General features: G+C 33.0%; 1 protein-coding gene across 3 annotated transcripts in view; it reads left to right on the forward strand.

Moving 5' to 3' along the window:
- Window positions 1–13,576, forward strand: part of SREK1 (splicing regulatory glutamic acid and lysine rich protein 1) — a 35,327-nt gene that overhangs the window by 8,827 nt on the left and 12,924 nt on the right. For 2 of the 3 annotated variants that reach the window (XM_081942608.1, XM_081942606.1), the window contains exons 3-5: window positions 7,943–8,055; window positions 11,418–11,582; window positions 12,449–12,627. In XM_081942608.1, the coding sequence (XP_081798734.1) occupies window positions 7,943–8,055; window positions 11,418–11,582; window positions 12,449–12,627 (457 nt within the window). The remainder of the gene's footprint in view (window positions 1–7,942; window positions 8,056–11,417; window positions 11,583–12,448; window positions 12,628–13,576) is intronic. The other variant, XM_081942607.1, reaches the window with a different exon arrangement.

A 13,576-nucleotide genomic window follows, 5' to 3' on the forward strand; every position in this document is an offset into this window, starting at 1 on the left:
TAGAAAAGTCCTTTCTGTTATTCTTAGCATTATTATCTTATGCTAAACTTTTGCTTTCCAAACACCATTTGAACAGTTCTATGCAGCCTATATATTGGCTTCCTTTGCAACTGGAACACTTTCAGTTTTTCTCACAAGTTTATTTATTCCATTTTTCTTTTGTAATATCTTTATCCAATTAACATAGGTTATTGTTTAGCATTTTAATGAATGACTGTAGAATGAGAAGCTCCCTTGATAGGCCTATATGTAATCCGAAAGATTGTTTTTTCTGTTCATATTTATTATTTAGTTTAAAATAGCTTCACAGCTCTTTGGACCGTGGAAGATTATTTGCTAAAATACAAATATCAAAAAAGTATCTGTTGGTATTGTTGCATCTTTATTTGCTTTTCTTAGTCCTTATAATTTTGTCCCAATTCTTGACAAACTTAATTCTGTGAAATCTTTGATTAAATATGAAGAAAATAAAGGATAAAGAGATGATAGATAGATAGATGATAGATAGATTGATAGATGATTGATAGATTGATAGATAGATTGATTATATTTCCTGTCCATTCAGTCATGTTTGATTCTCATTGATTGCCTGTACAAGTTCCTGCAGTTTACTTGGCAAGGTTTTTCAGAAAACCTTGGAGTGCCACTGCCTCCTTCCTATGGCTGAGAGAAAGCTACTGACCCAAGATTACCCACCTGGCTTTGTGCCCGACAGGGAATAGAACTCACGGTTTCCTGGTTTTTAGCCTGATGCTTAAACCATTACACCAAACTATTGCTATATATATAAAAGATTATGTTAATTATACAGTATAGTTATATAGTTCGACTTCAGGGAACACAATATGAAATAGTTCTTTTTTTAAGTAACAGATTTTTCCCAGTGCAAAAATGTGGACATATCTGGATAGAGAATATTACAAATAAGTTTCTTTAGTTTGTTTTAAAAACAAAATTGTCTAATAAGAGTGACAACTTAAAAGTATTAGTAAGTTAAGTCATGTAATTTTTGCTAATTAATTTTGCTTGTACTTATGTTTAATTTATTCAGGAAGAGCAAATATTTAAAATATTGTTTTAATATGTTCATCTATTCCCTTTGTCTACAACAATATGATATTGGAGCAGCTTCATAAACTAGCATAGTTATCAAAGGTTACATATTGTACATCTTTGATTTTTTTTGTCTTAATATATTGATTTATACTTCTGATCTAAATTATAATCTCGCTTGTATTTTTATATTTGATTTCTAATAAGGATACAACAGAGAATATACCATCATGTATCTGGATTTTCCATACCTGGAGTAGAAGAGCATATGAAAAGACAATTTCTGTTCTTCTACTTGTCTTTGTGCTAAAAACAGCCCAGAAAGACACAAATATTTCTTCAACTGAAAAAATCTCTCTTTACTAACTTCACTATGTATCTGCTAGACTAATGCAGAGGATTTAGTGGTGTTCCTTAGCCCTATTCTTTCCCTTTATATTTGTCTCAATAATATGAGTTAACAGAAAGCTAAGTCATTTATATTATAATGGCACTTTGATACGTTGTAATTTCTCCCTCAATGAGTTATTAAGATTTTTTAAAATGCATTCACTTTTATGGGGTATAAAATCAATAAGATACGACGGATTATGCATATGCTATCAATTTGAATTTTGTCTTTAATTTACCATTTTAACTGTCTGCATGGGAACAAAAACTTGACACACAAAAACAATTGAAGAGAATGCAGCAGTCATTGGCATTTGCTCCCTCCTCCAGTGTAAATTATTTTTTCCAATCTGAATTTATGTGGTGACCTTCCCAACTTTTTACTTCCCAAATATGCTAAATTTCAGTTAATATAATTTTTAGCCAGCTGTTTTGGCTGAGAATATGAGGAATTCATTGAGCACAGTGGAAAGATACTTGAATTGGGAAGGATTATTCTACCAATAAGCTACCTAAAAGTAAGCCTATTAGCAGCTATTCCAAAGTAAGTATGCAAAACTATTCCTCTGCAGTCAGTGCTGGGTAAATATAATTTCTTAATTATTTAAATTTTGAGTTTAATTACAGGTGATTCATATGGTTTGTTAAAGTAAAATGCTCAGATCAAATCCATAGGCTTATATATACCAACCTAGCAGTTCCCTTGGATTTCATATGAAAAGTAGAGAGTTACATAGGCTGTAGAGCACAAGTGCTCTGTCGATCTACTCTCTACTGGGAAATCCAAATAGTGTGATACCTAATATTTATGAATTTATTGTACAAAATCCAGACACGGGGAGGAAAGAATGTTAAGACCTTTTTAAAATGTTCATCTTGTCTGTCAGGAATTACTCCCAACATTGCATGGCAATGGCTTCAATGAATAGAAAAAATGATGTCAAATATATAACTCATACTTCATGATTAAGTTTGTGATTTTGGATACAGTGCAACATCACATTGTCAAAATGCGTGGTCCCCTTCTCATTTTATGTATATTGGAGATTTTTCTCTGACTTCAGTCTAGTTTGAGAAAAGACAAGATTGAAATACATCTGATGCCACCTTTAATCATCATTCTGAACTTTTATGTCCACATTTTCTGGTAGATGGATTTTGACTATTAATTTGGTTTTGTATGTTTTCTCTGTGTGATATTTGTGCATTATTAGATGACTAGACTGGCCAAGGCAGACCTGTTACACTTGCCTGAATTAGGCATTGTTTGCCATGCCACTAAACCTGCCGCCAAGTGACAACTTCATGGGGGAAAATGAGAACGAAGTCTGGCCTGCAGAAGATGGACGCCCTGTCTCTGTTTTATTATTTTGTTTTGCTTTGTTTTTATTCTTCTTTTTTTTAATTTTGTCCCTTTCTTGCTGTAATTCTTTTGTTTATATTTGTGAACTGGTTTTTCAGTTCTGTAAAAATGCTGTTCTGTTTTAGGAATTCATGATTCATTTTAAGTCTATTCTGTGGAACTAATACTGTGTCAGTAAGAGCTGACATAATTCTAAGGTCAATTTAGACTTTACATTTAAACTGTAAGTGCAACTCTAAGTTTAGATAATTTGAAATCAGTGGAAATAATTTCTGTCTTCTTAATTAGGACTATGTTGAGTATCAAATGAAGTGATCAAATTGTTTACATTATTTCCATATAATTAAGCATCTATATTATGCATTGATTTCTCTGGACTAAGTTTTGAAGTGTTCATTTCTTCTGTAATGTCTTCAGAAACTTTCTTCTCCCCCTGCCCCCACCTTGAACCTCTCTGTTACTTTTCAAAATATGTATTTGAGCAAATGTTCTCCTTCATGCCTAAGCTTTATGGAAGCCTGTTGAAATTTCCCATTGAGATTTGAACTGCAGGGCATATAAACATATTGGTAATATGATATATGTCAAGAAGGCAAATGTTATTTCAAGACTAATAGGTTTTCTATTTATTTAATTTTGATATTCAATATACTAATTTCTTTAAAAAAATCTAAAAAAAATTAGGGAATATTCAAAATAACTCTGCTGACCAGTGTTTGTTTTGTATATTGTCTTCTCTTCACTGTAGCATTCTGTGAGAAGGTGACAAGCATCACTGTTATGACAGTCTGTCTCGGATTAACAGACACATAGAATTTGAATATTTTCTACAGAACCTTCTCAAGAACAATAACTTTTACTACTTTTTTTTTTGCAACAGGGATGAGAGTTCACAAATTATTTTGGCATCTTTTATCATAGTTTTGCATATTTTTTTCTTTAATAAAAATATTTTACTGTGCTCTGATAATTTTATAAGTAAATAGGGAATTACATAATTAGCAGTAAACCCTACTGGAAATTTTGGTTTATTTAATGGACCAGCAGGATCTATACTAAAGCTACAAATTATTTAGAAATATAAAGTAAGGGGCTGAAACTTTTGATAGAAGCTTTAAACTAATATAATTAAATTACACATTTATTTGGTCAGGGGAAAAAACCATGAATTAAATTAAAATTGTTACAGGACAGTAGAGAAAGAGGAAGATTTTGACTTCCTGATTGGGAGCTTTATTATCAAGCAGCAGCTCTCACCTGGATAAGGGACTGGATCAATCTAAAAAACAGAAAATTACAAACAATAGAAGGTCATAATTTGGAACTGGGTTGGCACGCCTTTATCTGGGATGGGAAAGACAAAATTCGTAGCTATTTCCAAAAACATTTAATTAGAAATGCTCTACTACAAATATGGTTAAAAATCAACACAAAACATTACAACAAAATCCCAATCTGGCTATCCACCATGGAAGCTCTGGTATACCCGAACGTATTGGACATAAACAAGACAATAAAATACAAAGACATATTAGACAACCAAGAAAGACTAAAGACAAGGCAAGAATTGAAAGACGAGGGAATAAATATAAGCTGGTGGCCCTATTTGCAAATACAGGCAAGGTATAAAAAGACAGGGAAAGGAATGGATTTTATAAGGAGCCGCAAGAGCTGGATAAAATTCTATAGAGAACCGAAGAAAAATTGATTTAAAAACATCACTATTTATTAAAATTTAAAATGGAAGAAGAAACTGAAAGAAACGATAACATGGATAAATTTTGGGTATAATATAGAATTGGAAAAAAAATGGGAAATAAATTACAAATTAGCGATGGCAACGGCATATAGAGAGAACATGTACAAGATGTTCTGCAAATGGCACCTTCCACCAGCGAGAATTGCGAAAATGTTCCCAGAGTGTTCAACTATCTGTTGGAAATGCAACCAACACCATGGAACATACTACCATATGTGGTGGATGTGCACATTTGCGAAAAAGTATTGGAAAAAAATAAAAGATTGGCTAGAGGAAATTACTACACACCAAATTGCACAAAAACCTGAATTTTTTTTGTTAGAAATTATAAAAGGAAATTATGAAAAAAATATTAGATACTTAATTCTACACATAATTACGGCAGCGAGAATTACATTTGCACAAAACTGGAAAAATACAGCAACAGAAGAAAATGTAATAAAAAAAATATTGGAATGTGCAGAGATGGATAGGCTCACGAAAGAACTAAGAGAAAGAACTAAAAGAGAAAGAAGAATCTGAATATTACTCCGTATGGAATTTATTGTACAATTGGCTCTAGGAAGGGGGGGGAAAGCAGGAAAACAAAAAAGAAAGGAAGAAAGATCAACAAATCAATAGACAACAACAAAACCGGAAAATGATTAAAAGATAGAAATATGAGATAGACTATAGCAAAAAAATATACCAAATGACTTAAATGTAGTAAAAACTTATGCATAGAATATATAGAATATTATATATAGAATGAAAAAAATGTATGAAATAATGTAAATGCACAAATATATAGTTATAAAAGATGTATTTGTATAGATAAAAGAATCAAAGCAGATATGTAAAAAATGTAATGTGTTGCAAAGATGTGAAGTTTGTACAAACAAAATTTAAAAAATTAAAAATTAAATTACACAGATTGAAGTAATAGAGTTATTAATCACTTTAAAATGACATAGTCTAGTTCTGAGTAAAAACCATTTGTGCATGTCCATGCTTTTACATCATTGCTTTTAAGTGTCATTTGAGCCATCATCAGTCCTGTGTTGCGCAATTAAGGAGTCCTATGCATGGGAATGTCTTTTGCCAAAATAACTATTGAAATACCTTTTTATGATTACACTGAAAATGTGCAGTGATGTTTAGTCTGGAATAATTTACTGAATTAAAACTTTGGTCTTGTACAAGTTCAGTGAGGTTCAGTTGGGACCTTTCTTGATGTAAGTCTGTGTTTAGCAGATCTTTAAAAATTATTTTATTTTCTTTAGTTTTGAAGAGAGATATTCATTTTGTTGCTTTTTAAAAGAAGGCTTGTTTTCTAGTAAATTAACTAGATGTAGGTATGATAGGTTAGAAAGTTCAGTGTTTACTGTAAATTGCTATCTGTTACATATATAGCCACCCACTGATCAAAAGTTTCTCAAGTGAGGGAAGTTACTTTATGACTTTTCACTTCTCTGTATGATTTCCCATGCTGCTTCCAGGAATGAGGAAATTTACAGGGAAGAGGAAAATAATTGAAAATTAGTTACTTCCCTTTTTGACTGTTGGATGCCTCCATTGGATTAAATGTCTTCCATCAGTAGGAAAAATTCCAATTAGATATGGTCATGGAAGACTGCAGCATTTATTTTGGAATGTGCACTTGAACTCTATGGGCCTATAGAACGATAGGAAATTGAGTTTGAAATACTTTCTGCAGTTTTAAATGCAGTCCACTTACTATTTCAGTCAAGATCCTATAATTTTTAAATCTATTAAATCCAAGTAGAACTATAATATGGTTTTTATGTAGCTGGTTTAATCTTTCAGTCAAAGTTTGCAGTGTTTCGACATATATATAAATATATAAGTTTTAAATAATATCCTTCCAAAACTCAAATTGTCAGAATGTTTAATATAGATCTTCAGGTAAATTTTTAGCATCAGAAACATCTTCCCCTTTTTGAAGTGGAATAACTTTTTTTGAGCTTAATATGGAGATCTGTTATCTACATTATATCTGTGGCTTTTTTAATGGAACATTATAGCATTAGTAGATTAGTTGGTGAGGATTTTAAAATAAAAAATTATGTGTTTTTTCTTACTATAAATGCTATTATAATTCTAGATAATTGATGCTTTATGAGGTTAGAATGACTTAAATTCTTGTGCTTGCTCTAATAAGTAACAGTTACTTCAGACAGGGATGGCTTCTTGGCAGAGTACTTTGCCATCTGCAGTCTGTAATTTCTGGATAGATTAGGAACTAATCCTTTTAGTAGTCCTGTGTTTAAAATATTTACATTTAGACTGGGCATAACCCACAAATTTAGTAGTTAGCTGCTGTAAAGCATCTTAAAGAGTAGTATAAATTGATTATCCTTAAAGTACATTTTTAGTAAAGATCAACTCAATCAAATTATTCAATTATTCAAATGTAGATAACCATGGTTAGTGTAAAGTAATTTTTATGTAATTATTTAAAGTATGTTTATCCTAATTTTCAATCCCTAACATGAAACATTTCTGAGTTAAGAACTTGAGCAATTTTCTTGAGGTAAGCCTTGCTCCCTCAATATGTATAGCAAGAGACAGTCATCTGTCTCTTGCTATACATATTCCTTGTCATCTTGTAAAAACAACAGTGGATTAGTTGCACTGACATTATGCAGATGTAACAAACATGCCAGTGATCAAGTAAATATTTTTGTAAAGACTAGATTACACTATCCCTCATAATGCTACAGAGTTGTGAGCCTTGTTATGTCAAAGTACTTACACTGAATCGTTATATTCCTTGCCTTGCTTGATTTGTTGTACCAAATTGACAACTGGTGATCAACTGGCAATATTTTTCACAGCCACTTTCAGCAGAAGAAAAGCCCAGTTTTTGCTTAGCACACTCCTGTTTCCTCTTTTTTCTTTTTGACTGATTTGGTTATTTGCCATTTCTGGGGATTAAACTTTAAAAAATGTTCTTCTTTTCTGTATCTGATGTTCTGTGTGCTATTAGTGATGCAGCCAACACGAACGGTTGTCATGTGTAACACACCTTTCGATCACCGTGAAACAACGTCCTGCGAAAGCGTCCATGCTTGATATCGTTTGGTTCATGAACATTAAGTTTCCAGTACAGGTGACCCATAGCTCAAAGTGTTAAATAATTATCTACTCATTGTTCAGTTTTTAAAGTAAAAATCCGGTAATGAGATTATAGTTTTGCTCACTTACTGTTCCTAGTGGAGTAGGGGAAAGGAAGACGTGTGTTGTTTTGCTTTTTTTTAAAGGCTGTTGTAGTTTTTTTTTCTTTACTATATTTAAGTTGAAGGGAAATAGTAAATAGAAGAGTAAAATTTGAAAGGTGGCCTTACTTTTGATAACAAAACCATTTTGCTCTTCAGGTAAAATCCCAGATGAAGCCAAAGCCCTCTCTCTCTTGGCTCCTGCTCCAACAATAACAAGCCTGATTCCTGGTGGAGGGTTGCTTCCTATACCAACGCCTCCTGTGAGTTCAGTAAGTAATGCTGGATGTAATAATGCAGCTGATTCAGTTACATTTTTAGTAAATGGCCTGTGATAGGGATAGCTTTGACACAATCTAATGTGTAATTAGTTAAAATCTAAAGTAAGATGGGGCAGTTATTAGGATAAACCAAAACCTTAACAGAGTAAGATTTAGACTTTTATCAGAAGCCTATATTAGCAAAGAGGACCAGAGAAAATAGCAAGAAAAAATAATGTTAAAGCATTAAAGATTGGTACAGTCTTGCATAGAAAGCTGTTAGAGTTTCTGGTTTTAAAAGTACTGAGGCATCTTTCTTCTTTTCTTTTTTTTTTATAAAGATTTTTTTTTTAATTGAACAAAAACACAAAAAAAGAATCATCCATCATTACATCTTGTAGAAAGCGTGTCGATTGGTTACAGATAACTTTCATGCATTTCTTCCACAGTCATTACTTGTAGTTCGTATTAGATTATACACTTTAAATAAAAAATCTTTGTATATCTTACTATCAATGTACCACAATTCTCATTTGACTACAATTATTTAAACGTGCTTTTTCAAATTATTCATACTTAAAAACACAACCACATAATGGCATTCGTTAGCTATTTCAAAAATACTCCAATAACATTACACTTTTATGACATATTCCGAGTAAAAGTCAATTAATAAAGTTTCTAAGCCTTTTCCCCCCCTTCCCCCCCAATTCGCTGTTTAGAACTTATATCCAAGTTACTTTTACCAATACCAGAGCATGTATATATTATTAAACAATATCCATTGACATTTCCTTGTTGTTATTATAATTAGCCCAAAATCATTTACTATTTATATCCCAACTCCTCTCGTCACCGCCCCGAGTCCCCTAGGGGAGAGGGAGCGGTTAACAAATCCGATAAAAGTAAAGTAAAGTAAGTCAAACCCCAAAAACATTACACCTTTATGACAAAACCTAAATAGAAGTTTGTTAATAAAATTTATAGGTCTTTTTCCCGGGTCGCAATTTGCAATTTATATCCAAATTTCTTTTACTAGTTTGCCAGTATATATATATATATATATATACATACATACATACATACATACATACATACATACATACATACACACACACACACACACACACACACACACACACACACACACACACACACATATATATATATATATATATATATATATATATATATATATATATAATTAAGTTGTATCCATTATCATTCCATTATTGTTAATTATAGCTATTTAATTGTTGACGAATGAACATTTAATAACAATCTAAAACAATCTTAAGAATTACTAAATTCCTACTTATTGCTCAACCAAAATTAACTAATTTTTTATTATCAACTTTCATTATCAACCTGTATCTTTCCAGTAACAAAATAGTCTTATCTCTCTTGCCAATTGTGGTGTCAGTTTTCTTTTTATCTCCTGTATAAGATTTTTGTTGATTTCTCTCTGCACTTTGTTGCTTGAAAGATCTCTCAGATAATCTCGTTGCCCTCCAGTTATTATTAAATTTAGCTTGTTTTTGGTTATCAGTCGTGCTTCTGAAAGAGTTTCTCTTCTTAAATCCATCATCATTACCCTTTTTTCTTCTTCTGTATCTTGAAATCTGGGGTAGAGCTCCAGTTCGTCGAAATCCCTCTTCCATGTTCCCTTCGTTCCACTTTCACCCACATTTGCTCCATTAATAAATTCATCTGTTGTTTTGTCTTTATCTTCTATGTCTTCATTCTTCCCTTTAATTTTTGGAGCTCCAACTCCTTCATCTTTTGCTGTGAGGAATACTAGTTTTTCCAACTTCTTGTCAATTCTCCCACATTCTTCCAATAAATTTTGAATTCCAGCCAAAATATTTTGAAATTTTAAGGTTTCCTCATCTGAATATTGATCCATGTTTCCAAAAAAGGAAAAGGAAAAAAAAGAAAAGAAAAGAAACTAATAGCCACTGCCACTCTAGCCTTCCAGGCCTCTTTTATTTTTTAATTTTAGGTTGACTTAAGCACAAGTTCTTTTGTGCTCTTCAAAAGAGAAGGGTTCTGGTTTTTTTTCTCCCCCTTTCTCTCCCCTGCCAAAATAGTTCTCAAAAGCACCTGCAAAAACAATTCGTGCCCTTGGCTCTTTATCAGTTTATGTAAACAAATTGCAAACCCTTCATCTACAAAGTAAGTAAGATTAAAGAGAAAAAAAAAGTAAGAGATACTTTGCTTCAAAAACTTCCGAGTGGCAGTGTTGTTACTTCTTGTTACTTTTCACTTTCTAATATTTATTTCTGGCTTATAAAGAACAAAGTTCTTTAATAAAATTTAATTACAAGTAATAGGAAGAATTGTTAAAATAAAAAGGAAGGTTTTAGTCCGGAAGTCAAAAAATAAAGTAACAAAGAGCAGAAGAAATTTTTTTTTGATCCGTTCACTTTAAGAAGAGAAACGAAAAACGTTGCGAGCACTTCAATCCAGAAAATATAGTTACAAAGAAAAAAAAGCTTTCCAAAGCAATACAGTATAAGTTAATTTCACAGTTTAATTCTTTGCTTGAAGATCTAATTTGGCTTTTTTTTTTAAAAAAGGTTTCTTTGGCAGTCTTCCCCCCCCCCCCCCAAATCTCACCAGATGGACTCACTTTCTCTTTTCACTTACTTCCTTCCGGAGCCGTCCCGACTTCATCAGCCTTGGGCTGCCTGTTTACCGTCGGCTTGAAGAGCTTCCCTTGGGTCAATCAGGGACTTTGCGATGTCCCTGAGACCAGCAAGGCTTTTTCTTCCTGGTCACCATCTCTACGGGACGGTTTAGGTCCAGCTGGACCGTCCAGCGGCAAAAGTGTCAACGGCGGTCTCGGAGTGTTGAAACCGCACGTTGTGTCATTGCGACGTGGCTCCTCCCTTCTCTGGCATCTTTCTTCTTCTTGTTCCATATCCGTCATCTGACGTTGGCGATCAGGTTGGCAATCCTACTTTTGTCAACAGCCGCATGAAAAAGTGCTGCTGAGTTTTGTCCAAACTAGTCCCTTAGGTTTTGAAGCCATGATGTTCTTCTTCTGCCTGGACCTCGTTTGTCTTCAGTCTTTTCCTGGAGGATTAAGTGAAGGATGCTGTATTTTTCTGTATGTCGCATCACATGTCTTACTTTTGCTTTTTTTGAGGCATCTTTGCAGTACTCCAATTATTGAATCTTTGTACATGCTTTTCTGCTAAGAATATTGCCTTATTGCCCGGAATTTCAAGGAATTATTCTTTCATGTTTTAAAACTGAAAATGTACTTTTATAGTGTTTTCAGATAATTTTTAAATCAATATAAAAATATGTTTCTATTATTCAAAACAGAAGAAAGACCCCATGCTTGTTTCTATATTCTCTACTTACAGATAGGAATTTCCCTTGGTCCACTAGGAGCTATACCAGCAACAGCATTGGATCATAACATTACAGCCATTGGAGACATACCCCAGCCACCCATTATGGGCAATGTGGATCCTTCCAAGATTGATGAAATTAGAAGGACTGTATATGTGGGAAACTTGAATTCCCAGGTAAACATTTCTGTTGCAGAGGAATACATTAATAAAAAGGGTAGCTTCTTATTTTGTGTATAAATTGCTGTTGTTTGCTCCATTCTCTCCATCGGAGAATCCAATTACCTTAGTCTTTCACACAAGCAAAGTCTGGGAAATCTGTTATGTCGGAAGTCACCGTGATATGAGATCTTTGCATTATGATTCATATGGTTTATTGATGGCTGCCAGAATTGCTGTTGCTAAGGAGCAGCTCTAATAATGCACCAATATAATACTCTTTCATGTATCTATTATTTTAATTTACATGGCTGCCCATCTCAAATTCATGATTTGGTTAGCAGCATTAAAAAAATACAAAAACAGAAAAAAACGGAACATATAAAACAGCTGTGTTAAAAAGAGATGCAGATTAACATAACCAATGCCTGGTCTTAGCTCCATGTCCTCACCCCTAAGTCCAGGGGCAAAACAAGTCTTTAAGGTCTTAGGATAGACTGACAAAGTTGGACCCAATCTGATCTGTGAGGATAATGATCCAAAGCATGGGCATCTTTGCATTATTATATGTATATTAATATTTTTAAAAGAGATATTTATCCAATAATCATTGTTGTCATTTCCTTTTGGGGTAAACAAACAGTTAGAAAATTTTATGCTTATAAATCAGATAAATTTAAACAGGATGTTTAAGGTGTTATTTAGAAATCATGGAAATGAAAGTATTAGTTCTTGCTATTAAAGTTGGTGTTCAAGATGTAGGAATAGCTTTCATTTTGGTGACAGAAATAAACATTGTAGTTGGCGTGATTCCAAATAAACAGAATGAGAAATAAGTTTGCAAGTTATTTTTAATTTGAGTTGTTTGCTTTCCCCCCCTTCAGACTACAACAGCTGATCAGTTGCTTGAGTTTTTCAAGCAAGTTGGAGAAGTGAAGTTTGTGCGGATGGCAGGTGACGAAACCCAGCCAACACGCTTTGCCTTTGTGGAATTTGCTGACCAGAATTCTGTACCTAGAGCTCTTGCCTTTAATGGAGTTGTGTTTGGAGACAGACCATTGAAGTAAGAAAAGCACACTTTTATAATAAATGTTTATCAACATTAGCCAGAATGGAAAGAGTTTGTAAGGGTTGTAGTTCAAAACATCTGGAGAGTATTAGGTTGCCTATTTCTAGCATAATACATACATATTCTTCATAGGGACATTTGTATGCATTCTCACAAATTTGTACAAGCCCCGTGGGTTTGCTTAAGCAATATATTGCACATACTTAACAAATAGATCTGCTGTAGGTCTATGGGAAAAATGCAAATGTTTTTATTGGTAACTCATTGACTTTACTCCAAATAAAACAAGTGATACATTTGTTATAATTAAGTAATAAATAACTTTTGGACAGAAGCCATGGATAAGTTGGGGATTTAGCACAGAGTATTTGGCTGGCCTGTAGGAAGTTGCAGTTCATTCTTGTCATGTAGAACTAGAAGTATTTCATAAAATGTGAATGGAAAGATGCTTTTATGAAAATCTGAGAGAACATTCCCACTACGTATATATTATATTTTCATAAAGGCAGCTGGTGGAATTGAGACACAATTCTGTACTATATTGATAGGTCCTGTTCTGTGCTAGAGACCTTGAACAATTCACTGTATTGATTTGAGATACAGCTTAAAGGCTTTATTTTTGTTTCATCTTATAGTATAAGGGTAAGCAACTTGCCATAAACATCATTCCCACATTCTTTTTTTACATTCAAGAAGTGTTCTCTTAATATCTAATAAAATTTAAAATGCTATGCTGATCTAATATTTTGTTTGAATTTCATCAAAAGGAAGCAGTTAGCTGAAGCTAAATTGTATCTTGATAGTCAAAATGCCTCTGGGCTTCAGATGTAATCTTAGGAAATTAAGAAGATGGATAGAAGAGGAGACTTAGGAGAGCAATAATGCAACAAAAGAATTAGATGTGAGAAAGTAATGGAAGGAATTAAGGAGTTATGGGACTAGA

Source organism: Natrix helvetica, assembly GCF_964273705.1.
Source record: "Natrix helvetica genome assembly, chromosome: 2".
Taxonomy (NCBI): Eukaryota; Metazoa; Chordata; class Lepidosauria; order Squamata; family Natricidae; genus Natrix; species Natrix helvetica.